At 41.0% G+C, this 27,994-nt stretch overlaps 1 protein-coding gene and 1 pseudogene across 5 annotated transcripts in view; both read left to right on the top strand.

Annotated features, from left to right (window-relative positions):
- Positions 1–464: 464 nt before the first annotated feature.
- LOC119623280 (ribosomal L1 domain-containing protein 1-like) lies at positions 465–1,859 on the top strand (annotated as a pseudogene).
- Positions 1,860–7,380: 5,521 nt separating this feature from the next.
- Positions 7,381–27,994, top strand: part of NAA35 (N-alpha-acetyltransferase 35, NatC auxiliary subunit) — a 93,151-nt gene continuing 72,537 nt past the window's right edge. Inside the window, exons 1-5 of one of the 5 annotated variants that reach the window (XM_073021458.1) lie at positions 7,381–7,504; positions 8,389–8,517; positions 23,426–23,459; positions 25,521–25,635; positions 26,509–26,583. In XM_073021458.1, coding sequence (XP_072877559.1) covers positions 7,387–7,504; positions 8,389–8,517; positions 23,426–23,459; positions 25,521–25,635; positions 26,509–26,583 — 471 coding nt within the window. In that variant the 5' untranslated portion in view covers positions 7,381–7,386. Of the gene's footprint in view, positions 7,641–7,705; positions 8,110–8,388; positions 8,518–23,425; positions 23,460–25,520; positions 25,636–26,508; positions 26,584–27,994 lie in introns of those variants that run through there. The other 4 variants (XM_073021459.1, XM_073021460.1, XM_073021462.1 and 1 more) reach the window with 4 other exon arrangements.

Here is a 27,994-nt window from a genome sequence, read left to right as displayed (position 1 = left end):
GGAGACTCCCTTGAACCTGAGAGGTGGAGGTTGCAGTGAGCCAAGATCGCACCACTGAACTTCAGCCTGGACTACAAGAGCGAAACTCTGTCTCCAAATAATAATAATAATAATAATCATCATCATCATCATCATCATCAATGATCCTATAGAAAAATGGGTTAGAGACAGGTACGGACTGATCATAGAAAAAGATGCAAACGGTCATTAAAAAGATATATTCTCCACCCCACTCATGATAAGAGAATGTAAATTAGAACTATACTGAACATTTTTTAATCACTTAACAGCTTGGCAAAATTCCAAAAGTTTGACTCTGTCTCAAAAAAAAAAAAAAAAAGCAAGTTCCAGTAGTTTCAGTATCTGTAAACCTTCTGTCTAGGAATTTTATCAAGAGAGATCAATGCATGTATAGGTGGAACCGTCTAAGTATTTCTAAAAGTGGTTCTTGCAGTGCTATACCCATCGGTCACACTGGGATGCAGATTGAGCATATCATTGAAAACATTGTTGCTGTCACAAAAGGACTTTCAGAAAAATTGCCAGAGAAGTGGGAGAGCATGAAACTCCTGTTTGTGAAAACTGAGAAATCGGTTGCCCTTCCTATTTTTTCCTTGTTTGTCAACAATTGGGATGAAGCCACCAGAAAATTTATGTTTAATAAGTAGAAAAAAGCAGCGAGGAGAAAACGAAGAGAAAAAAACGTCAAAAAACAAAAGGACAGGAACAAAAACAAAAAGATAAGGCAACAGGCTAGGAAGCCTGCATCAGTCCTAAGATGAGGTGGCACCTAAAAAAGGTGGCACTGCAGTGAAGAAACCATAATCAAAGAAGAAACAGACTCCAGACCATGAGAATAAAAAATGCGGCAGAGGAAAAGCCCAAGATAAAGTGATAAATGAATCAAAAGATGAAATTTTACAACCGGTAACCGTAGGAAAAACTCCAGCTAATGAAAATATACAGATTGAAAAACGTGCTATAGGCCGAGGTGGGCGGATTACCTGAGGTCAGGAGTTTGAGACTAGCCTGACCAACATGGAGAAACCCCATCTCTACTGAAAATACAAAATTAGCCAGGTGTGGTGACGTATGCCTGTAATCCCAGCTACTTGGGAGGCTGAGGCAGGAGAATTGCTTGAAACCGGGGGAGGCAGAGGTTGCCGTGAGTGGAGATCGCGCCATTGCACTCCAGCCTGGGCAACAAGAGCAAGCCTCCGTTTCAAAAACAAAAACAAAAACACAAACAAAAGCAAAACAAAACAAGAAAAAAAAAGTGCTATAGAAGGAAGTCTCCAAAAGAGTCCTGATCCCCACACACCTGGTGGGAAGAAGAGAAAGGCCTTGCCAGTTTCTGATACCCCAAAGGCTGCAGAGTCTGAGACCCCATGGAAAGGCCCAGGGAAGAAGCCAAAAATCAATGAGTCAGTGAAGGAAAACAAATCCTTCGCTGGGGGAAAAAGTTGGAGACAGGTAAAAAAAAAAAAAAAGCCAGAGGCCAATTATTTTGCTACCCTTCGTAAATCTGTGACAAAAGCTTCCCATAGCCCCCCAAAACGACCCCCAAAACCCAAAGTAAAGAACTACCTGAAGAGCTTTTTAGAACTGCTGGGGTCCTGACCCGCTTTGCAGCCTTCTCCAAGGGTGAGAGGCTTGGACTTCAAGATTTGGCCGGGCGCGGTGGCTCATGCCTGTAATCCCAGCACTTTGGGAGGCCGAGGCGGGCGGATCACAAGGTCAGGAGATCGAGACCATCCTGGCTAACACGGTGAAACCCCGTCTCCACTAAAAACACACAAAAAATTAGCCGGGCGTGGTGGCGGGCGCCTGTAGTCCCAGCTACTCTGGAGGCTGAGGCAGGAGAACCCGGGAGGCCTGAGCTTGCAGTGAGCCGAGATGGCGCCACTGCACTCCAGCCTGGGCCACAGAGCGAGAGAATCCGTCTCAGAAAAAAAAAAAAAAAAGGATTTCTTAAAGCCTCTGTAGGTGATTCTGACATACAATGTATTATTTTAATAGAGATTTATTTGAAATTATATATTCTGCATTGTTTTTCTGTTACATAAATGTTGTCTTTAAACAATAAGACTAGTGAACAGTGGCAATTAGTAGTAATTAATAGTACTAATGAAGGAGAAGGAAAGGAAGACCCATTTGGGGAAAATTCAGACTGCAGAAGCGGCCTGCCTGAAAAGTCATAGCAACAGGCAAAAATAAAACAACCCTAGCAAGAAAAACTCAGGCTGCACCTGCAGACAGATAAGCAGACAGGGTCCAGCACAGAAGCCCTTTGTTCTCTGTATAAATAGCAAGCTCCCAGGAAAAAGTTTCCTCCCGTTTTCAGGCATATACACGTTGGGAGCTTGCACAGGAAGGAGGGGGTCTTACCCACAGTTATACAAACAAGAGAAGCAGTGCTTTGTGCTTATCTAGAGACATACCCACAGCTGCCTAAGATAAGGGGAGTTGCACAGACGGCTTTACTGGTAAGTCACTTGAACTGTTACAGAGATGAGAGAAGTTTCTTTCCCTGCCCCGGCGCCCCCAGCCCCACCTCCCCTACCCTGAGACGGGGTCTTGCTCTGTCGTCCAAGCAGGAGTGCAGTGGCGCGATCTCGGCTCACTGCAAGCTCCGCCTCCAGGGTTCACGCCATTCTCCTGCCTCAGCTTCCTGAGTAGCTGGGACTACAGGTGCCGGCCACGATGCCCGGCTAATTTTTTTTTTTGTATTTTTTAGTAGAGACGGGGTTTCACTTTGTTAGCCAGGATGGTCTCAATCTCCTGACTTCGTGATCTGCCCGCCTCAGCCTCTCAAAGTGCTGGGATTACGGGCTTGAGCCACCGCACCCAACCAAGAGGAATTTCTTATAAAACTTTTGAATTCAGCTATAACCCAGCAATCCACTTGGACTCCCCTCTCTGCTGCAGAGAGCTTTCTTCTTTGACTTCTTAAACTTTCACTCCAACGCAGCTTTGCGTCCAAGCTCCTTACTTTTCTTGGATGTAGGACAAAGTACCCGAGGTACTAGTTCAGACAATGAGAACCTGCTACATTAAGGTTATTGGCGAAACTGCGACACTAGTATCTTAGTTTTAAAAATACTGTGGGAAAATATAATGACATATTTAAAATGTTGATATATTATAAACATTATACGGAGGATGATTACACGTTTTCCCCTAGTATAGCAGTTTAACTTTTTAATAACTTTATTGGATTATTATATATTATTTTTTCAAGAGACGGGGGGTCTCATCAGTTGCCTGGGCTGGCCCTAAACTCCTGGAGTCAAGTGCTCCTCCTGTCTCAGCCTTCTGGGTAGCTGGGACTGTTGGCACATGCCACCACACCAGGCTTAGTATGTATTCTTAAGATACGTTAAATGTCAGACTTTTAAGAAGGAGAACATAGGCTGGACATGGTGGCTCATGCTTGTAATCCCAGCACTTTGGGAGGCTGAGTGGATTGCCTGAGCTCAGGAGTTTGAGACTAGCCTGGGCAACATGGCAAAACCCCATTTCTACCAAAAATACAAAAAATTAGCCAGGAGTGGTGGCACGCACCTGTAGTCCTAGGTACTTTGAAGGCTGAGGTGGGAGGATCACTTGAGCCCAGGGTCAAGCCTGCAGTGAGCTGAGATTGTGCCACTGCACTCCAGCCTGGTGAGAGAGGGAGACCCTGTCTCAAAAATAAATAAATAAATAAATATAGTAGGACGAACTAAACTGATATTTTGATATTATCCATATTTAAAAACTCACAAAAACAGTGCCATATTTCTTTCTGCCCCATGATACAGTAGGATATGTTAACTCTGTTTCCTTTTCTGAAAATATTTCTCTGAGCTGCCTGCAGCCTTTAGGTCCTCCTTAATTTATTTAATGGTAAAACTGATGTAAAAATCCACTTTGACTTGCAGCTCTGCTCTTATCAAACTCATGTAACACTGGGTTCCTGTGTCAGTACAATACGATGACATTAAGCTAAATTTCATCTCAACACAAGTGTTTAATCATGGAATAGTTAGGATTTTATCTGCTAGCAACAGGATTTAGACTTGTTGGAATTAACTTCTATCTCTCCAAAAATGGCCATCTACTCTGTATGTTGTTTGGGTAGATCATTATTTGTCCATTAGTTCCTTTGCATCCATTCATCACATAGTCTATGTCTAAACTGCCCATTGCTTTCTTAACATTAGGAAGAACATTGGATGTCATCAGAAGTTAAACGTTTCTCAGGGAAAATGGTTTTTAAATCAGAGAGGTTAGTAGAAATCAAATATGGATATCAAATAAATTACAGTTTTAGTAAATAAATTAAAATGGTTTCACTTGGCTGCCCTGTTCTGGTTATAAATGTGTATTTGAAATATATACGTGTATATATTTGTGTATTTAAAATATATATGTGTGTGTATATTTGTGCTTCAGATATATATGTATATTTGAAATATATGTAAGTGCTGAAGCAGTCTTATTTACAAGAAAAGAGTTCTTTCCTCTATCAGTTTTTGTCACAACCCATACATGATCCTGAACAACTCAGATGCAGTCAACTCATCCTTTTCCAGATATCTCATGGTCCTGCAAAGATCATTAAACAGTTTTGGAAAACTAGCACATATGTTTCTACTTTATTTTTTTATTTTTTTTGAGATGGACTCTTGCTCTGTCACCCAGGCTGGAGTGCAGTGGCCGGATCTCAGCTCACTGCAAGCTCCACCTCCCATGTTCACACTATTCTCCTGCCTCAGCCTCCCGTGTAGCTGGGACTACAGGCGCCCGCCACCTTGCCCAGCTAGTTTTTTGTATTTTTTAGTAGAGACGGGGTTTCACCATGTTAGCCAGGATGGTCTTGATCTCCTGACCTCGTGATCTGCCCGTCTCGGCCTCCCAAAGTGCTGGGATTACAGGCTTGAGCCATCGCGCCCGGCCCCATGTTTCTACTTTACTGTAACACTTTTCTACATTCTCATCCTCAAATGTTATTTAGTGAGTACCTACTATAGGCCAACCACTGCCCTAAGTGCTGGGGACACAGCTTAGATCAAACCAGTCAAAACTTCTGCCCTTGGGAAATTATTCTGTAAGAGAGATAGGCATTTTTAATTTTTTTAATTTTTTGAGGCAGAGTCTTGCTGTTGCCCAGGCTGGAGTGCAGTCGCAAGATTTCGGCTCACTGCAACCTATGCCTCCCAGGTTCAAGCAATTCTCCTGCCTCAGCCTCCTGAGTAGCTGGGAGTACAGGCGCATGCCGCCACGCCTGGGTAATTTTTGTGTTTTTAGTAGAGATAGGGTTTCACCATGTTGACCAGGCTGGTCTTGAACTCCTGACCTCATGTGATCCGCCTGTCTCAGCCTCCCAAAGGCCTGGGATTACAGGCATGAGCCACTGCGCCTGGCCATTTTTAATTTTTTTAAACCAACTTTTGTGAAGTTCGATTTACAAACAATAAAACATACACATTGTAAGTATATACTTCAGTGAAATTTTACAAATGTATTCACCCACACAGGCACTACCTTGATCAAAACAGAATATTTACATCACTTCAAATCAAGCTCTATCCAAGTCAGTCTCTTCTTGAGCCCTGAGCAGCTGCTAATCTGTTTTCTGTCACTATAGATGTCTTTTAAGAGCTTGGGGTCTCACATTTGATTTATTTATTTCCTTCCTTCCTTCCTTCCTTCCTTCCTTCCTTCCTTCCTTCCTTCCTTCCTTCCTTCCTTCCTTCGTTTCTTCCTTCCTTCTTTTTCTTCTTCTTTCTTCTTCTGCTTCTTCCTTCTTCCTCCTTTTTTTTTTTTTGAGACGGAGTCTTACTCTGTCACCCAGGTTGGAGTGCAATTGTGCCATCTCGGCTCACAGCAACCTCTGCCTCCTGAGTTCAAGCGAGTCCCCTGCCTCAGCTTCCCAAATAGCTGGGATTACAGGCGCACACCACCATGCCTGGCTAATTTTTTGGTATTTTTAGTAGAGAGAGGATTTCACCAGGTTGGTCAAGCTAGTCTCCAACCCGACCTCTCCACCTGCCAGCCTCCCAAAGCATTGGGATCATACGCATGAGCCACCATGCTCAGCCTGATTTCTTTTACTCAATATATTTTTGAAATTCATTCATGTTGTACATCAAGTAGTTGATCCCTGTTTATTGATAATTAATTACATTCATTATATTGTATGGATATGCCACAAGTTGTTTTTATTCAACAGTTGATGGACATTTGGGTGGTTTGCAGTTTTTGATTATTAAAAACAAAGTTGGGCCACGCACGGTGGCTCACGCCTGTAATCCCAGCACTTTGGGAGGCCAAGGTGGGTGGATCATGAGGTCTGGAATTTGAGACCATCCTGACCAACATGGTGAAACCCCGTCTCTACTAAAAATACAAAAAACAGCCTGTAATCCCAGATACTCGGGAGGCTGAGGCACGAGAATAGCTTGAATCTCAAAGGCGGAGGTTGCAATGAGCCGAGATCAGGTCACTGCACTCTAGCACGGGCGACAAGAGCGACATTCTGTCTCAAACAAAAACAAAGCAAAACGAAGCTGGTATGAAAATTAACATACAAGCCTCTGTATGAATATACACTTTTGTACCTAGGTAAATTCGTAGGAGATTACTGGATCGTATGATAAAGTGTAAGATTACAAGAAAAGATTGTAAGTTTTCCAAAGTAGTTGTACCATTTTGCATTACCACCACCAACATATCAGAGGTCCAGTTGCTCTGCATCCTTGCCAACATTTGGTATTATCTTTTAATTTTGGGCCATCCTAAAGAACAGGTGGTGATAAAGATGTGCTTCTTACTTGTGCCCGTCTATTTATGTAACCCCATTTACAAACTGATCATTTTATTAATAAATTTTTAAAAATCTGAAATATTTAGGAATCTTAAATTAAATGTCTGGCTTGACTTTGCAGATATTTTTATTCTATGTTCCCTCACGAAACTCCCAGGCGCTGTATAGGAAACATAAATCCGTTGTCAGGCAGCAGTAGCACGTTATTGCTCTCGGAGCTTGGCTGCTCATTGGTGCTCGCAACCACAAAGGTCTACGCAAACCTCCACGGTTTCCTCCCGCCTTCGCGTCACCTTTCTAAGAAATTCCCAGAGGGCAGCGCAGACGGGGCGGGCTCTGGGGCTCCGCGCTCCGCCTCTTTCCGGGAACCGCCCACTACCCAGGGCGCCCATAGAGGGTGGAAAAAGAAGATAACGTCCGGTCTCGCGATCGTCTCTAATCTCGCGAGAAGAGGAGGCGGCCGCCGGCGGCCGCCGTCGGCCGAACGGAGGGGGTGGCGAGGGAGGGGGTGTGGCCGGGGAGCGCGAAGTCCCGGGAGTAAGGGAGAGGGGGCGGGGTCGCGCGCCCCTGGCGTACGCATGCGTGCACGCCGTCGGTCGGGCTGGGCTGAGAGGGGAGGGGGCGGCGGCGGCAGAGGCGGCGTCGTTATTTCCGTGGTCCGGACAGTGCGTGGCGGCGCGGGTGACCACGGGAGAAGTAGGTAGGGACCGCCCCTGCGTAGCCATTGAAACCCTCTCGCTCGTGTGTCCAAGAGCCGCAGCCCCCCGCGCGTGTGGCGGGCCCTGAGGACCCCAGGTCACCCTGCTGCCCCGGCCCTCCCGCTGCGCGTCAGGTAGGAGCCGCGGGCTCTCCAGTGCCCGCTGTTGGCCGAGGCCCCGGCCTTGCCCGGTGTTGCCGAGGCGACGATCCGGCGCCGGACGTGCCCGCCCTCCTGCGCGGCGACAGCTCTGTCCTTGCTTACGCGCCCAGTGGGACCGGGGCTGGGCCGGGCTGACCCGGGCGGGGCGGAAGGGAAGCGGGTGCCCGCCTCAGGTGTGCCCCGGCCCTAAGCCCGGCCGTTGGGACCCTGCGGTGCGTGCCGGCTCCTCATTCCTCCCGGCGAGGTTCTGCCTGGGTCTGGGCCGGCCCTGGCCCGGGAAAGGTCCCAGCGAGCTCTGGCCAGGTGAAGGGCTGCCTTGATTGACTTCGGTAGTTGCCGCATGGGGTCCTGGGCTGCGAGAGGGGACCCTGAATAGTGCTTTGGTCATTTGTGGCTATTATTGAAAGTTGGAAGCTCTGGAGTTGTTCTTTTCGGGCCAGTGGTGAGATGGTTTGTAATTTTTCTTAAACGGTAGGAAGGCAAAGTATTTATGGGCCCTGGTAGGTGGTGGGCTAATAGTAAATAAGCAGCAGGATTGTTAATTGATGTGAGATTTGATTGCATTGAGATTATTCTTTGCAGTACTGTCCTTAGACTCAGAAAAGTTCTGCTTTAAAGAGTTTAGTAAGACTTCATCCCATACTTAAACAAACACACATTTCTGCAAATACTCTTGCCTGAAAGCTACATCCTCTCTCTCACATCACTATTAATTTTACAGGCATAATGGTTATGAAAGCTTCTGTAGATGACGATGATTCAGGATGGGAGCTCAGTATGCCAGAAAAAATGGAAAAAAGCAATACAAACTGGGTGGACATTACCCAAGATTTTGAAGAAGCTTGTCGAGGTGAGTCTGATTTTTGGATTAGAAGTTCAACATCTGAGAGGGGCAGAATGACTATTGTGCTTTCTAAACTTACCTCATTCGATGAAATCAACAGGTGAGTGTGGTTTGTTGAGTTTGTTAGCCACACTTACTCTGTATCCTCTAATTTTAACTTTAAAGCAAGCATATATTTGATATAGCATTAAATACAGATGTTAAGAAAGTTTTTTAAAATTGAATTTTTCTTACTTTAACAGGTTAGAGAGAGCAGTAATTTCTTAACTGTGGAAAACACAGTTAATCTAAAAGATGGTGGTATTTTTGTATGTTTGAGGTTTCAGAATGATCAGATCACATCATTCCTTGCTTAAGATCATCCAGTGGCTTCCCGTTGCAGGTAGAAAAAAATCCAAACTCCTTCCCTATGGGTCTATAAAATCTGGTCCCTGTCTACCACTCAGGTTTCATTTATGTGCCACTGCCTCTGCCAGACTTATTACATTGCAGTCACAGGTCTTTCTTATCTCTTCGTGATGCACACCAAAGTGGTTCTCCCAGGTGTTTGAATTTTTTTTCTCTCTTTTAAATTACTTTGCCCCTCGCTTTCACACAATTCTTCTTAAGTGTTACCTCCCTGGTGAGGACCTCAGAACAATCCCTCATTCTCTCCTCTGCAATTTCACCTCAGTTGAATCACTTTTTATTTTCTTCATACAGCTTATCTTTTTCAGAAGCCATAATTTTCCATTATTTCTTGTTTATTTTCAGTCTCACTCACTGGAATATAAGCTCTGTAACCCTAGTACACAGAACAGTTCCTGGCACATAGTAAATTCAATAAACAGGAATAAATGGGGAAATGAACATGCTTGTTGGTTGAGGAGAAAGAGTCTAGGGAGAGACTGAAGAGAAAGGAACAAATACTGGAGTGAGAGCTTGAACGTTAAAGAGAGGATGAGATCAAGGAGATGGTAGAGAAATTGGGGAAAAGCATAGGGATACCCTGAGACAGGAAGGACTGAAGTTAGGATGAAGATAAAAGTATATTTCTAAGTGACAGAGGAGGACTGATGACGGAATTCACACCTGATGCCTGGCTCGTATTGTCTCAAGCAGCTTAGGTCTTTTACTGCTAGTTGGGGTGTGTTTGGATAGTGCTCTGAAGAGGAGGAGTAAAGACTTGGGGCAGCTGCAGGTGGAAAGGGAGCCAGCTATGTATAAGCAGAATGGTAAATCATGTGCCATCCTTTGTTTTGAGATCACTTTTTATAGCCTCAGTGAGACAGTGGAAAGAACGTAAGACTGGGGGTTGAGTGACTGCCCATATATGTCTATCTAAGGAAGAGACAAAGCAGTGTCAAGTTACAGTGTAGTTTTTGTGCTCAGAGATCTTAGACTATTAAGTGGATTATATCTGTCATCTTGCACTGATTTTAAGTGATCTCTATTAGGGGGCTGTAATTATTAACCTAAATAGGGAAGGATTTTGAAGGACATGTGGCTTGGATTGGGCCTTAAGGAGAGAGAGTTTTTACGAGGGGAGGTGACAGAGTTATTCTAGGCTGAGATGAACTATATGAGTCAGAGTTCAGTGAGGATTTTATGTTAGGGGAACGATAAGTAATTTTTCTTGGCCACAAAACAGTTTTCAATGCTGGAAATTATAGAGGGTCTTTAGTGCCATTGATGTTTTCTGTTTGTTTTTGTTTTTTTAGTTTGAGCTAGTTTTATAGGCAGTAGGAGTTTTTTAATGGATTTCAGCATAAGATTGAAATTTTATTCCCCTTGATCAGTACAGTGGCTTGGACGGAGTAGTTTCTCAGTAAGTAATGAGTAAGCTTTATAGTCAGATATGGGCTGGAGTCCTAACTCTGTCACTTACTAGTTTAGTTTCCTTGGAGTTTAATTAATCTGAATCTTAGTTTTCTACTCTGGAAAACAGAACTTCTTTAGAGAATTTTGGGGATTAAATGAGACAGTGGATATAAAGTACTGGATCTGTAGTAGCATTCAATGATGGTAACTGTTGGTACTCAAGGTATTTAATTTAGAGTTGAAAGCATATAAAGTTTCTCTACTAGCATAATTTATGATGGATTAGGATGAAAAGAATCTATAACCTTAGACAAGGTTTGCACTCAGCCCAGATTAGGGCATTAAGGCCTTGGACTAGGCCTTGACAGAATGGAGAAGGGTAACATACGAGAATGAATAAGTTCATGTTGCTGGAGAGGTGAAAGAAACATGAGAGATGATGTGTTCCTTAAACTTTTGGTGACTGCAGAGGAGAGTGAGCATGTACACTGCTTCTCAACCTCTCCTCCTCAGATCTTATGGGTAGAGTTCAAAGTATCTTAATTCGTAGATACAAGATATCTGTATAATTTCCTGTTTTATCTTAGAAATTCATGGAAAAGTTTGCATTTTACAACATGTTTGTTGTTTGAGGGGAACACTTACATTTCATTTATGTTAACGGTCTTTTGCTTCCTACGTCATCACATTAATTTGCTATTAGGCAGCTGTGCAAATTTTTATCCTGTGTCTTTGAATCCCGTGGGACATGATGTTCACCAGCGTTGTTGCATACCACAGTTTGAAAACCACAGGTCTGCAGAATTTAGTCTCAATGAAATACAACTATAGAGGTCCTCTTAATTTTAGTCTTGCAGCTTGCTTTCATATATACATTCTCTACTTGTTTTTGATTGTAAGAAAAATTGAACCCAAGAAAGCAGTTTAGAATACTGGTGGGAGAGATGTTTTGGCTTGCCTTTGAGTTATATCATAAATTAGCCTTATTTCTTTGTGAAGGAACCTTGAGTGGGAGATAAAGTTTAATCCATGCTTCACTGTGGATAGAGAGCGAGTGGCGTGCCATTTTGTGGACAACATCATACCATCCTATTAACTCTTCCATAATTAGCTCTTGCACTGTGTCGAGTGGCACAAATGCGAGGTGTCCTTCTTGGAACTAAAAAAAATTGATGTAGAATTAATCTTCATATATAGATTTAGGACTAAAGACTTTTGGCAGTTCTTGAGCCTGTGGTATTTATTTTCCCTTCTTGGAATAATCAGATTCGTAGTCTTGATTATGGTTTAGGCTTCTGTTCTAGTGACTTTCTAAAAACTAAAACAGATATGATTACATTCTTTCTTTTAACTTGCAGTAATCTCTCCCCTTTGGTGACAATGTAATGGCATTTGGCTAGACTGGTGATTTTTTTAGTACCACAAAATAGTCTGCATACTGATGATGAAGTTGTTTTTAATGCACATTTGTACTTATTTTTTTAGTGGCTCTTTAAAGTCCTGAATCAAATACAAACTTTTAACTTTTATGATTTATTTTATTTCCTACTAGGCAGGTGGCACACATTCCCTATAACTACTCTTGAGGCTTTTATTTTTTTCTTTTCTAAATTATTTGTAATTTAGTCATTACTGTTGTTTTGCCTGATAGGAAATATGTGATTATTTTAAGTAACACTTCTAGGCTTTTTTAAAAAAAAAAATTATAAATTATTATTTTTTTTCTTTTTAGGGTTAGGGTTTTGCTTTGTCACCCAGGCTGAAGTGCATAGAATGCCATGATCATTCCTCACTATAGCCTTGACTATAGGCTGGGTTCAAGCAATCCTCTCATCTCAGCCTTCTGAGTAGCTGAGACTATAGGCACGTGCTATGCATGGCTTATTTTGTTTTTTTGTAGAGACATTATGTTACGTAGGCTGGTCTCAAACTCCTGGCCTTAAGGGATCCTCTCGCCTCAGCTTCCCAAAGTGTGGGGATTATAAGTGTGAACCACTGTGCCCAGCTTCTAGGCTTTCCTTCTCTAGGAAACCTTGCCTAATTTAAACTGTCTCATTTTTCTACCTATTCCATTTGGTTTTTCTTATTTAGATGCTTTCTCAATTATAAACCCACAACTTGGAAATTTCACTTAAACATAAATGATCATATGACATACACTCCTCCTGCTGCTGCCCACCAGATTCCCTTCTCCACACTATGGATAGCAACATTCTCTCCTAAGATGATGGCGCCAGTGGTATCTGGAGTCCAGAAGTAATGCAAAATCTGCCGTGCTGACTTCCATTCTTTTTATGTTTTAGTCTAGGAGGATATGGGCCCAATCTCTCCTTCCGTTTTCTCTCTTTGATGGCTTAGTTTAAGCTTGTCCAACCCACTGCTCAAGGGCTGCATGTGGCCCAGGATGACTTTGAATGTGGCCCAACACAAATTTGTAAACTTTCTTAAAACGTTACGAGATTTTTTTTGCGATTTTTTTTTTTTTTTTTTTTTAAAGCTCATCACCTATCGTTAGTGTATTTTATGTGTAGCCTAAGACATTTATTCTTTCAGTGTGGCCCACGGAAGCCACAAGATTGGCATGCCTGGCTTTGTTCATTCCTCTGTAGTCAGTTTTTATTACCAGCACCATTGGTTAAGGCCTTCCATATTCATTCATCTTCTGCAGTTCTTGTTTAGTACTTTAGGAAAATTCCTTTTACACTTTCTCTTGCCTCTTGTAAAACCTGGGATGCTTAAGCTTCTTGTTACTCTTCCTTTCTTTTCTTTCTTCTCTCACCAAGAATATTTGTAGGTGCTCAATACATATATTTGTTTGAAGAATGAATGAATATTGTAAGGCCTTGTTTCTTCATACTGGAGAATATTTGGATCTGGGACTACAGAAGTAAATGCTGTCATTTTGGGGGATTGCCTGTAACCAGCATAATCATGAACCACAAGCATGGACACTGAAATTATGTTGATACTTGATTATAGTGTTATTATCTAGGTGATCTGGAATATTCTGAGATTTTTTTTTTTGTAAGATTATCATTGAACTGATTACATCACTCTTAAACATTATGGAAAAAATACAAATTCTTTGTGAAACTTTCAGTGACATCTTTTTTGCACCCCACACTCCCATACATGTGGGGTGAGAGTCATTGTTCTAGGAATTTACTGTTTGTTAGCACTTGATTCTAAGAGGAAAAGGATGGATGGATGGAAATTGTCTTGGCAAAAGATCTAGGCAACCTGTAAAATTGCTTTCCTTGTTCTGTGCCATCCAGACTGTTACCAGAGGTGGGACATGGGCAAGATGGCCAGCGCTGGCATTTATGGATCACTTTAGATTAGTGGTTCTCAACTGGGGGTGATTTTTCATCTCAGGGGACTTTAATGTCTTGAGACATTTTTGATTGTCACAGTGTATATGAGCTGGTGCTACTGGCATCTAACAAGTACATGCCAGGTATACTGTTCATTCAATTCAACACACAGGGCAGCCCCCACAAACAAATAATTACCCTCCTCAAAATATCAATAATGCTGCAAGTTCACTGCATTTAGATATCAAGTTCACTACATTTAGATTACTTTCAAGAAGGTTCAGCTGTCACTTAACCTCTCAAACCCTGAGTTCTTCAGGAAAGGAACATATGGATACTGGACTTAACATCCTTAGCAACTAGCATTGACATAGAGCAGGCAGTGTGAGTGGGCCCTTTGATGCAGTTTGAGGGCTCTTCTGCAGGGTTAAATGCTCTTACCAGATTTTCCTTTCATCACGTGTAGTGTATCTTGCTTCATCTTAGGAGCTTTAGTTAATAAAAAAGGAGTCCCTAGAAGATACCACGTTCCACCTTTTAGCTGATTCTTTCGATATTTATCTTGCTGGTTTTGGGCAGCATGCTTTTATACTACTTTTTGATTTCCTTCATTCCCAGTTTAGCCTGTATCTATGGACTTAACTCCCTATAGTTATAGGTAGCCACACTGTGGATATGCAAATATTATTCATAGCTGAGCCAAGCAGTAAAACTATTACTACTTTTTCTTTCCTGCATACATCTTCTATTTTACACAAAAATTTTTACCCAAAAATTGGTGTACTTATCATTAATTCTACTTCAGACTCTTTACCAGTTGTCTAAACCTCCATAAGACATTCAGACTGATTGGATAGCTGGTGATGTCATCTCCTTATAGAACTTTCTTCTTGATCCTCTTAACTGCAATCTAGGCTTATTGCCTTTTGTACCTAGTATGTAACTTCATTTTGAGATCTTCTTTTCTTCATCAGCCTGGGGTGCCTTTTCTCTCTTGTTATAACTGGACATCATTATTATCTTCTTGAGTAAAGTGCATGGGAGATGAAATGTTTTGAGGCTCTTAATATCTGAAAATGTCTTTTTTCTGTCCTCCCACTTGACTGATATTATGTCTGGGTGCCTTTGAGAATTTTGAAGGCATTGTCCATTGATCTTTTGCTATTAAGAAATCTGATGACATTCTGATACATGTGAAAGTTATATGTCGATACCTTTATTCTTTTTTTTTTTTTTTTTTGAGATGGAGTTTCGCTCTTGCTGCCCAGGCTGGAGTGCAATGGCACGATCTCAGCTCACTGCAACCTCCATCTCCTGGGTTCAGGCGATTCTCCTGCCTCAGCCTCCCGAGTAGCTAGGATTACAGGCGCCTGCCACATGCTCAGCTAATTTTTGTATTTTTAGTAGAGACAGAGTTTCGCCCTGTTGGCCAGCCAGCAATTGAACTCATGACGTCAGGTGATCCACCCATCTTAGCCTCCCAAAGTGGTGGGATTACAGGTGGTAGCCACCATGCCTGGCCTTGATACCTTTCATACATAAGTTTTTAGGGTCTTCTGTTTGTCATCCTTGTCCGGAACTTTCACAGTGGTCTGGAGCCTTTTCACTTTGATGCTTCAGTTCTAGGAAGCATCCTTGAATTATTCTATTTGTTTTTCCTATACTCTCCTTATGGAATGTCTTTTATTTGGATATTGAATCTCCTAAACTTGTTCTATTTTTTTCTTATCCTTTCTTCCCTATTTTTCTTTTTTTTTTTTGAGACAAAGTTTCACTCTTGTTGCCCAGGCGGGAGTGCAATGGCATAATCTCGGCTCACTGCAACCTCCACCTCCCGGGTTCAAGCAATTCTCCTGCCTTGGCCGCCCGAGTAGCTGGGACTACAGGAGCCCACCACTATGCCCGGCTAATTTTTGTATTTTTGGTATAAACGGGGTTTTAGTGTTGGCTAGGCTGGTCTCAAACTCTTGACCTTGTGATCCACCCGCCTTGGCCTCCCAAAGAGCTGGAATTACAGGTGTGAGCCACTGTGCCCGACCCCTTTTTTCCCTATTTTTTAATGTCTTTTTCCTCAACTTCATCTTCCAGATCTTTCATTGCACTTTTCTTTTCTCCTGCGATGTTTTAAATTTTGAATCATTACATCTATAGCTTGAGTCCAGTTTTCCTCATATCAGATATTTCCCTTTGCTCTGAGTGGTGTAAGCTGTATACTATTGAGCCTTCTTAAGGCTTTAACTTAAAAGTAGAAGTAACTTTAAAAAAAAAAAACCAGTTTATCATGTTACCCTTACTTTAGTAGTTTGGTATCATCTGGAATTGCTGGGATCCCCAAGACTGTTTTGCAGGATATGCAGAGTTGAAACAGTTTGGTGGTAATACTAAAAAGGTACTTGCCTTTTTGACTGTTACTCTCTTATTAGTATATGGTGGAGTTTTTCAGAGGCTAAATGATGTGTGATGATGTCATTGCTCTGATGGCTAATGATAATTTGAAACATTATCCTTCTCATTAAATTTTTTGAGAAATGCTGCTTGGTTGGACAAGGCCCAATTGACTCAATTCTGTAGTGCTATACAAGATCATGATTCTGTGTTCAGTCATTGATCATGCAGGGGGATGCTTGTACTGTGCTTCGTGAGTAAATTCTTAAGTTTACTGTCTATAAAGTTTAATAGTGAGAGATACGATTACTGAAGTTCTTCTTTTTAGAGATGGAGTTTTGCTCTTTTTGCTCAGGCTGGAGAGCAGTGGCGCAATCTCAGCTCACTGTAACCTCCGCCTCCCGGGTCCAAGCAATTCTCATGCCTCAGCCTCCCAAGTAGTTGGGATTACAAGCATGTGCCACCGTACCTGGCTAATTTTGTATTTTTAGTAGATACAGGGTTTCACCATTTTGGCCAGGCTGTTCTCGAACTCCTGACCTCAGGTGATCCACCCACCTTGGCCTCCCAAAGTGCTGGAATTACAGGTGTAAGCCACTGGACCCCTGATTACTGAAGTTCTGAGGAATCTTACGAGTCATCTGGTCTGACCTTTTATTTTACAGATGAGGAAACCAAGGCCAAGAGTGATTGACTTGCTCTAGATCTGTGGGGTGTTTTTAAGTTTGATGAAGCTATTTGGTACCCACATTTACCCTAAATACATGATAGATTATTATAGCAGTTTCCAAACTTTTCAGTCTTAGGACCCCATTATACTTTTTAAAATTACAGTCTATGTGTGTGTTTTATATATATATGATTATTAGAATTTAAAACTGAGACATTTAAAAAATATCCATTTAAAAACGATGATGGGCTGGGCATGGTGGCTCACGCCTGTAATCCTAGCACTTTGGGAGGCCGAGGTGGGTGGATTACTGGAGGTCAGCTTCAAGACCAGTCTGGCCAACACAGTGAAACCCCACCTCTACTGAAATACAAAAATATTAGCCGGGTGTGGCAGTGTGCACCAACAGTACCAGCTACTCGGGAGGCTGATGCAGGAAAATTGCTTGAACCCGGGAGGTGGAGGTTGCAGTGAACTGAGATCACACCACGGCACTCCAGCTGGGGCAACAGAGTGAGACACCATCTCAAAACAAAAAAACAAGAAAACAACCCATTGCATGTTAACATAAATAACATATTTTTTTACTGAGAAATAATTGTATTTTCCAAAACAAAAAATAATATGGAAAAGTAGAGTTTGACATTTTTGCAAATCACTTTAATGTCTGGCGTAACAGAGGGCAGCTGAATTCTCATATTTGCTTCTATAATTCAGTCTGTTGCCACATGTTGTTTTGGTTGAAGTGTCTGACATAAATCTGGCCTCACCAAATATGTAGTTGAAAAATGGAGGAATCTTCAGATAATTTTGGATATTCCTCTTTGATACTCCAGAAACTTGACAGGTGGTCATTTCTTAAAGGTTAGTTGCAGTCTGGAATCTGAAACCGTATCAATGGACTCTTTATACTCTGTTACATTAAAATTCGTTGCTCTTTCTTGAACTTTGAGTGGCTTTTTAATCCATGCCTGATTTTGTAACATGCATTGCCATTTGGAAAATATTGTTTCAATAAGTTATGTAGATCTTCCAGATTTTTTGTTTTTGAGCCATAGTCTTGCTCTGTCACCCAGTCTGGAGTCCAGTGGTGCGATCTTTGCTGACTGTCACCTCTGCCTCCGGGTTCAAGGGATTCTCCTGTCTCAGCCTCCTGAATAGAGTAGCTGGGATTACAGGTGTGCACCACCATGCCTGGCTAATTTTTGTATTTTTACTAGAGACGGGGTTTTGCCATGTTGGCCAGGCTGGTCTGGATCTCCTGACCTCAAGTGATTCGCCTACCTCGGCCTCCCAAAGTGCTGGGATTGCAGGCGTGAGCCACCGCGCCTGGCTAGATCTTCCAATTGTTAACACGTTTCATTATACAATATTAATAAGCACATTTGTTGTTATCACTACCAATACAGAAAACTCTTCTAAGTTTTGGGAAATTGTTAGACTTACAGTGGCAGATACATATTTTCCAAAATTTTAGTTTCTGCTTGAAAGCTCAAATTTTGTTATTGGCAACAAATATCGTCTTTTTTCTTGAAGTGACAGATTCATTTATTTTTTTAAAAAATGCCACATTCTCAAGTCTGAATAACGTAGTCTGCTGATTGTTTTTGTTTTTTCAGGTAAAAGTAGTATTCTGTAATAATTGTGCAAGTGTTTTTGTTTTTGTCTTTGTTTTGATGTGAAGTTTTGCTCTTTATGCCCAGACTGGAGTGCAATGGCGCGATCTCAGCTCACCGCAACTTTCACCTCCTGGGTTCAAACAATTCTCCTGCCTCAACCTCCTGAGTAGCTGGGATTACAGGCGCATGCCACCATCCCAAGCTAATTTTGTATTTTTAGTCGAGACGGGGTTTCACCATGTTGGCCAGGCTGGTCTTGAACTCCTGACCTCCAGTAATCCACCTGCCTCAGCTTCCCAAAGTGCTGGGATTATAGGTGTGAGCCACTGCACCTAGATGTGCAAATGTTTTTTTTCCCCAAGACAACTGTCTTTCTTTGATATGCAGCAGAAGTGTTTGTCTGCTTCCCATTTTTTCAAGTAGAATATTTAACAACTTATACAAAGTTGAAACTGAGTAAGATTAATCAGGGCTGGTGCTAGGGTGAAGTGAGTGAGGTACCTTACAGTGCAAAATTTAAGAAAGCAAGAACTAAAAGTGAATACATTTTGCTCTGTAGGTACCTCAGTTACCGCACCCTGGCCCTGAGAGCAATAATGTTTACTGCTTTATCAAGGTTCTTTTATTTTCCCCAACTTTTTTCTTGTGTTAAAATAAACAACATAATATTTATAATCTTAGGCCAGGCGTGATGGCTCATGCCTGTGATCCCAGCACTTTGGGAGGCCAAGGCGGCAGATCACTAGAGCTCAGAAGTTTGAGACCAACCCAAGCAACATGACGAAACCCCGTCTCTATAAGAAAATACAAAAAATTAGCCGGTCATGGTGGTTTGCACCTGTAGTCCCAGTTACCCAGGAGGCTGAGGTGGGAGGATCACCTGAGCCTGGGAGGTCAAGGCTGCAATGAGCTGTGATAGCACCACTGCTCTCCAGCCTGGGCAACAGAGTGAGACCTGTCTCAAGAGAAATTTTTTTTTTAACCAGCTTAACCATTTTTAAATGTACAGTTCAGTGGTATTTAATACATTTGTCTTGCTAACATCACCACCATTCATATCCAGGACTCTTATCTTGTGAAGCTAAAATTCTCTATCCATTAAACAAATGGTATGTCTTCATCATTCCTCTCCCCATTCTCTGGCAACCAGCAGTCTACACTATGACTTTTTTTCTTTTTTTGAGACAGAATTTCACCCTGTTGCCCAGGGTGGAGTGCAATGGCACAATCTCAGCTCACTGCAACCTCCGCCTCCTGGTTCAAGTGATTCTTCCACCTCAGCCTCCCAAGTAGCTGGGACTACAGGCACCCACCACTATGCCTGACTAATTTTTGTATTTTTTTGGTGGAGATGGGGTTTCACTACGTTGGGCAGGCTAGTCTCGAACTCCTGACCTCAGGTGATCTGCCTGCCTTGGCCTTCCAAAATGCTGGGATTACAGGCATGAGCTAGCACGCCTGGCCCTACAGTATTATTTTTGACTACTTTAAGTATTTCATTTAAGTGAACTCATACAGTATTTGTCTTTTTGTGCCTGGCTTTTTTCACTTAGCATAATGTCCTCGAGGTTAGTCTATGTTGTAGCATGTCAGAAGTTCCTTCCTTTTTAAGACTGAATAATATTCCATTGTATGTGTATACCATGGCTTATCATTCATCTGTCAGTGGGCACTTGGGTTGTTTCCCATGTTTTAGTGCTTGTGAATAAAGCTACTGTGAACATGAGCATACAAGTACCTCTGAGACTCTGTTTTCAGTCTTTCTGGGTATATGCTCAGAATTTGAACTGGCTGGATCATATGGTAATTTTGTTTAAATTTTTTTTTTTTTCCTTTTCCTTTTTTTATTTTTTAGAGACAGGGTCTTGCTCTGTTACCCAGGCTGGAGTTCAGTGGTTCTGTTGTGGCTTTCTATTACGTTAAACTACAGGGTTCAAGCAATCCTCCCACCTCAGCCTCCCCAGTAGCTAGGACTACAGGTGTGCACCACCATGCCAGGCTAATTTTAAAAGATATTTTGTAGATATAGGGTCTCACTGTGTTGATCAGGCTGGTCTTGAACTCGCGGGCTTAGGCAGTCCTCCCGCCTTGGCCTCCCACAGTGCTGGGATTATGGGTGTGAGCCACTGCATCTGTCCTGTTTTTAATTTTTTAAGGAAGTGCTATACTGTTTTCCACAGGGTCTCAACTATTTTACAAACCTGCCAGCAGTACACAAGGGTTTCAGTTTCTACACATCTTTATAACACTTATTTTCTGCAGGGTTTTTTTTTTTTTTGTAGTAGCCATCCTAATGTGTGTAAGGTGGTGTCATTGTAATTTTAATTTGCACTTTCCTAATGAATAGTGATCATCAAGGGCATTCTTAGATTGAAGAAAATTTTTGCCTTTTTTTAACCATAAGTGCATGGAAGTGCAGAGTACATGATTAATTTAGCTTGGGGCCGCTGTCTTGATTTGTGCTGAAGCTGCAGCAGTTTTGCCCTCCAGTGCCTTTTTGCCTTCCTGTCATTGTTTTTGCATCATTAGTACAGGTGTCAACACAATAAAAAAAGACAATGAATGTTTTCGTATGATTATCAAAGTAATTTTAACATTGCAGGCTCCTGGGTTCCCAGATCACTCTTTGAGAATTGCTGGATTACTAGTATGTGTTCTATGTTTTGTTGTTTTGTTTTGTTTTGTTTGAGATGGAGTCTTCCTCTGTCACCCATGTTGGAGTGCAGTGGCACAATCTCGGCTCACTGCAACCTCCGCCTCCTGGGTTTAAGTGATTCTCCTGCCTCAGCCTCCCAAGTAGCTGGGATTACAGGCACCCACCACCACACCTGGCTGTTTTTGTATTTTTAGTAGAGATGGGGTTTCACCATGTTGGCCATGCTGGTCTCAAACTCCTGACCTCAAGTAATCCACTAGCCTCAGCCTTATTGTTGTATTTTCATACATGATTCTTATCTTTCAGTACCTGGAACTGTTAAAAATTAATGTTATTTAACTTACAGTTGGCTAAGGAAGATTGGCTACAGTTCAGAAAACTGCTTACACCTTCCACAGGATTTAGCCATAATTTTTTTTTTTCCCCCAGATGGAGTCTCACTCTGTTGCGCAGGCTGGAGTGCAGTAGTAGCGCGATCTCGGCTCACTGCAAACTGCCTGCCGGGTTCACACCATTCTGCTGCCTCAGCCTCCTGAGTAGCTGGGACTTACAGGCGCCCGCCACCATGCCGGGCTAATTTTTTTGTATTTTTAGTAGAGATAGGGTTTCACTGTGTTAGGATGATCTCGATCTCCTGACCTCATGAGCCACCCACCTTGGCCCCCCAAAGTGCTGCGATTACAGGTGTGAGCCACTGTGCCTGGCCGCCATCAATATTTAATTTACTTAGCATGTTATAGCAGTGATTTCTGACTTACCTGCGTATTAAAATCATCTGGAGTGCTCTAAAACCAGTTAGTTCCCAGCTCTAGATTTCATTGGTTCCCAACTCTAGATTTCATTGGTTTGGGATGCTGCTTGGACTTTGGGATTTCAAAAGTTTCTCAGTTGACTCTAATATGCAGCCGAGGTTGAGGACCAGTGCTTTATAGTGATTGAACACTGTTTTGATTACCTGTTTACTCAAGTGTTTTCTATATAATTTAGATACAATAGGATTTAAAAAAATGGTTTTGACACTGTTACTGGAACAGAAGAAATTAGGTTATGGTAACATGGTTTAAAAACTTGAGAAGTAGCAGTCAGTTCTATGTAAAAGTTTACTTGGGGAAGTATACTAGTGATTTTTAAAAATGCGGTTGGTAATTCTGATTGGAATATTATGGCCTTTGATGGGTCACTTATTCTCAAAAGTATTTTTTTTTTCTTAAACCACTTGATTTATAGTATTCTTTTGTATTTACATAAGTACTCACTGTACAGAATTATTGGGGGAACCTGCCCCTAATAATTTGATGTGAGTCCTTTTCTATTTTCCCTAAGTGTTTGCCAGTCTGAGAAATAAAGGGAAAGAGTACAGAAGAGAGAAATTTTAAAGCTGGGTGTCAGGGGGAGACATCACATGTCGGCAGGTTCTGTGGTGCACCCCAAGCCGCCAAACCAGCAAGTTTTTATTAGTGATTTGCAAAAGGGGAGAGAGTGTACAAATAGGGTGTGGGTCACAGAAATCACATGTTTCACAAAGCAATAAAATATCACAAGGCAAATGGAGGCAGGGCGAGATCGCAGGACTGGGGCGAAATTAAAATTGCTAATGAAGTTTTGGCATGCATTGTCGTTGATAACATCTTATCAGGAGACAGCATTTGAGAGCAGACGAGGTCTGACCAAAATTTATTAGGTGGGAATTTCCTCGTCCTGATAAGCCTGGGAGCACTATGGGAGACTGGGACTTACTTCATCCCTTATCTACAACTGTAAAAGACAGATGTCCCTAGAGCAGCCATTTTAGAGACTTCCCCCAAGGCACACATTCTCTTTCTCAGGGCTGTTCCTTGCTGAGAAAAAGAATTCAGAGAAAAAGAATTTCTCCTGTTTGCTTTTGAAAGAAGAGAAATATGGCTCTGTTCTGCCCGGCTCTCAGGCCGCCAGACCTAATGGTTATCTCCCTTGTTCCCTCAGCATCGCTGTTATCCTGTTCTTTTTTCAGGGTGCCCAGATTTCATATTGTTTAAACAATTTGTGCAGTTAACACAATCATCACAGGGTCCTGAGGCGACATTCATCCTCACCTTACAAAGATGACGGGATTAAGAGACTAAAGACAAGGCAGGCATAGGAAATCACAAGAGTATTATTGGGAAAGTGGTAAACGTCCATGAAATCTTCACAGTTTATGTTCAGAGATTGCAGTAAAGACAGGCATAAGAAATTATAAAAGTATTAATTTGGGGAACTTAATGAATGTGCATGAAATCTTCACAATTTATGTTCTTCTGCATGGCTTCAGCTGGTCCCTCCGTTCAGGGTCCCTGACTTCCCGCAACATAGAATGCATTATATTAGTAATGGAGTAGAAGTAAGTATTTCTTAGAAAATGAATTTTAAAGTAATACAAGCACATTTTTTTCAGGTGCTAATGTCTTTTTTTTCTTAGAATTAAAAGGATTTTTCTTTTTTTTTTTTTTAGAATTAAAATTGGGAGAACTACTTCATGATAAACTGTAAGTATTCTTTGAAAATGGTGTAGTGTAATATTTCAGTCTTTTTTTTTTTCTCATGTGGAGTAATATTCCCTGAAGTTTGAGTAAATTTGCATTTCAAAATTATGAAAATAAAACTAATTATAAATATATTTTTAACTGTGATGAGCTATTTTGGGGCAGCTGACCCTAGTTGTGATGTGAAATGGTTATACCTAGGGAAACTGTAACTTATGGTCCTTTCCTGGAGAGCAGATGTAATGAATGTGGAATTTCTTGAAGAAAAGGTATCAATTGTATGTCATATGTGACAGGTTGGTTGATAACCAGAAATTGGGTGACTAAGTGCCTAGATAAAAGTAAATGAGAATCCCTGTGTCTTAGTCAGTTTAGTGTTGCTGTAGCTGAATACCTGAGACTGGGGAGTTTATAAAGAGGTTTATTTGATGACTGGAAGGTTCAAGATTGGGCAACTGCATCTAGTGAGAGCTTTAGGCTGCTTCAACTCATGGTGGAAAGCAGAAGGGGAGCAGCGGGGAGTGGCATGTGGTGCGAGGAGATCACATGGCAGGGGAGGATGCAAGAAAGAGAAACCGAGGAAGTCAGAGTCTTTAAAACAACCCACCCTCTTGGATGGTATTGTTGACCCTTGAACAACTTGGGGATTGGGGTGCCGACCCACCCCCTTACAGTAAAAAATCCACATAAAACCTTTGACTCCGCCAAAATCTTAACTACTGGTAGCCTGTCATTGACTGGAAGTCTTACCAATAAAATAAACAGTTGATTAACACATATTTTGTGTGTCATATGTGCCATATACTGTATTCTTACAATAAACTAGGGAAAAGAAAATGTTATGAAGAAAATTATAAGGAAGAGAAAATATACTTACTGTTCATTAAGTGGATCATCATAAAGGTTTTCATGTTTGTCATATTCGTGTTGAGCAGACTGAGGAAGGAAGAGGAAGTTAGTCTTGCAGTCTCTGGTGGCACAGGTGCAAGAAAACCTTTGTCTAAGTGGACTCATGCAATCCAAACACATGTTGTGAAAGGGTCAACTGTAATTCATTCCTGGGAGAGCAAGAACTCACCTCCCTGGGAGTGCTTTAATCTTTTCATGGGGATTCTCCCCCATGCCCAAGACACTTCCCACTAGGCCTCACCTCCCAACACCGCCACATTAGGGATCAAGTTTTAACATGAATTTTGGTGGAGGCAAACCACATTCAAACCATAGCACCTTGGAAAAACAAAATAAATGGAAATACTTGTTCATGTTTATATGCCTATATATAGCCCCAGTTCCTATACTGCCATGGCCAGGCTCAATTTTCAGGGTTAGGAATGTGAAACTTTTATTAATTAGTAAGTAGACAAGATTGGACATTGTGGTTGTGGGGAGGGAAAGTAGAATCTGAAATTCAGTTCTTCTCAGATTTGAGCGTGCGACAGAATCATCTGGAGGGCTTACTAAAGCATAGATTGCTGGGCCCCACCCCGAGAATTCTTTATTAGGTCTAGTGTGAGACCACAGAAATCTTAAATATTTCTTTTTTTGTTGTTGTTTTGTTTTGTTTTGTTTTGAGATGGAGTTTTGCTCTTGTTGCCCAGGCTGGAGTACAGCGGTGCGATCTCAGCCCACCGCAACCTCTGCCTCCCGGGTTCAAGAGATTCTCCTGCCTGAACCTCCCAAGTAGCTGCGATTACAGGCATGCGCCACCATGCCCAGCTGTTTTGTAACAGGGTTTCTCCATTTTGGTCAGGCTGGTTTGAACTCCCGACCTCAGGTGATCCACCCGCCTCGGCCTCCCAAAGTGTTGGGATTACAGGCGTGAGCCACCGCGCCCGGCAGAAATCTTTTTCTTCCTCACAGTGCATGTAAAATCATTTGAGTGGCAAGTACATGAAATAATTTTTGTGTCAATCGACAGTTAATTGAAGTAGAAGTGTTAGCAAGTTGAGAAGACTGAATACATAGAATAGTTATTAAAAGTAGTATAATTTTATACCATTGTGAAAATATGAATAAGCTTACTGGCTCAAAAACAATCTGTGGACTTAATTTTTTTATTTGCAGATTTGGTCTTTTTGAAGCCATGTCTGCTATTGAAATGATGGATCCCAAGATGGATGCTGGCATGATTGGAAACCAAGTTAATCGAAAAGTTCTCAATTTTGAACAAGCTATCAAGGTAGTCACCATTGTACTTTTTGTGTTTCCTTTTATCTTTTGTTATTTTATGTTAAAACATTGTGCTTAGTAATGAAATGAAACGTATTAATGTCTGTTTCCTTCAAAGCAGCTCAAGTATATAAACAAGAATTAGTTACAACCTTTATATGTTAAAATCTGAAAATTAAGGTCTTCATTAAAATCTTGCTCTAAATTTGTGCATTTGTGTACTTTTAAAATTAATTTTTGAAAGCATTTGACTCTATATTCAAATAGGAAAATTGGCTTGGGGGTTAAATTTTGTGTATTAATATGTTAATACATAAAAGTAAATTTGCACAAGTAAAATACTTGTGGTAGTGAATTTAAAGTTGCTTTAGAAATTCATTTATACTTGCAATAGAGTTTGATTTTACATATTTTATAAAGAAAGGTTTGCTGAGCAAATGAATATTGTAAACAAAATTTGCAAGTAATATAGTTAACTAACTTAAGAGAAGTGTTTCAAAAATCTTTAGTTTTCTTTCTAAGTAGTTTTGGGTCATTAAAATGATTTATATTAATACTTAAAGCTGGTTTGAACTGCTTTTAAAATACTTGTTGATTTGGCTTTTCATTTTATATAAAGGCCTTTATTGTTTAGATTTTTCTTATTGAAGACCTAAGATATATTGTTTTTACAATTATGTCAGTTAAAAATAAAATTTATAAGACGATAGTTGTTAAGAATACAGAGTTAATTTGGTGTGATAGTTTTATCAGATGATAGATAGCATTTTCTTAGAATTGCTGTTTTTAAATATTGAATGTTAGAAATCCAGAATGCTACTATATATAGTAACCATGTTTAAAAAAATTTCTGCTTATATATCACATTCTTCCTCCTTTTTAGGATGGCACTATTAAAATTAAAGATCTCACCTTGCCTGAACTGATAGGGATTATGGATACATGTTTTTGCTGTTTGGTAAGAATGGAATTAAGACTATTGGTTAATTTAAAAACTGTGATTTACCTGAATCTTGTGATTTAAAAGCCTATACACTAATGTTGAGTATGAAATAAATGTAATACTTGGCCTAGTAAAGATGTGCATAAGATTGGCAGGCCTGGTAATAGGATTTCATCTTGTCATCTACTTGATTTTACATTTTAATTTTCTGGGTGAAGGGATATTTTCTTTTCAGTGAAGATAGTATTGTAGCCATTGTTCATAATACCCTTTTCGTTCTCCAGTTACTCAAGCAATAAGTCTGTAATTGGAAGGTTTCATAAATAAGCGTGGAATCAAAACAAAAGAGAGCTAGACATTGGCTTTGGAGAGATTTTTTCTAATCTAGGATAAATTGTGGTAAACTGGCCATCTCCTGAGAAGAAAATTTTTTAGAGATTTGTATATGCTGAATTATGTTTTCCCTGGAAAGTATTGTGTGTGGAGAAATTCTCATTTGTACTGCTTTCCTCTCCCCCCTGCTTTCTGACCATCCCTTTCTTTTAAATTGACATTAAATCATTGTCCTTAGAAATACGTAAAATTTATTCATTTGTTCATTCAGCGTTTATTGATTGATTGCCAGTGTGTGTAGTTGTATTAGGTGTTTTATATGTACAGTTTTCACTTACGTTTTACATGAGCTTTATTAGGTATCCGTACTATCTTACTGTCTATGGGTATGTTGCTTGGGAGGGCCCTTGCCAGGATCTTAATCCTGATCCTTCATCTTCCAAAGCTGTCTCTTTACCCCCTCAAAGATTTCTTTATTACCTTTTAGCAGTTTACAGTCCTAGTGGGTGGAGTAAAGAAAAGAGTCAAAGGATTGCTGGGAACAGACATGTGAATAAACAATTCTGACAACATGAAAATGCTTGTGTAATGGTGCTGTGGGAACAGAGAGGAGCAGTTAATTATGTCTGGGAGAGTAAGAAAGGCTGTAGAAAGGAAGTAATATTGGTATGAGGTACTAAAGAATGGTAGGTGTATGACAGGAAGATTCATGGTTTAGTAGGCAAAGAGGTATATTGCATGGGCATGGCAATGTGAAAATGTTCATTTTGGAAAATCATAGATAGCTGCTTAAGGCTGAAGTCTGGCAGGGAGCCAAGTAGGAGGAGTGTGGGATAAGTGGAGAGTGGTGGAGAAGGAGGGAAAGGTAAACAGAGGGAGGATTTTTGCCAAAGTTGAGGAACTATTCTGTGAGACTCTTGGGACTGTATTTAAAAATTTGGACTTTAAAAGGCAGATGGTTTTTAGTCTGGAAAGTCTCTCTTCTGCACAGTAGTTAATACCAAATACACACCTTAATTACAAGTTTTCCACAAACATTTGTCATTTTGCAATGCAGTAGCATATGTCTTACTCTGTTGCAGAATTCTTGGGC

This window comes from Chlorocebus sabaeus, chromosome 12 (assembly GCF_047675955.1).
Source record: "Chlorocebus sabaeus isolate Y175 chromosome 12, mChlSab1.0.hap1, whole genome shotgun sequence".
NCBI lineage: Eukaryota > Metazoa > Chordata > Mammalia > Primates > Cercopithecidae > Chlorocebus > Chlorocebus sabaeus.
Note: the sequence above shows the minus strand (reverse complement) of the source record. Positions and strands in the feature narration are given on the sequence as shown.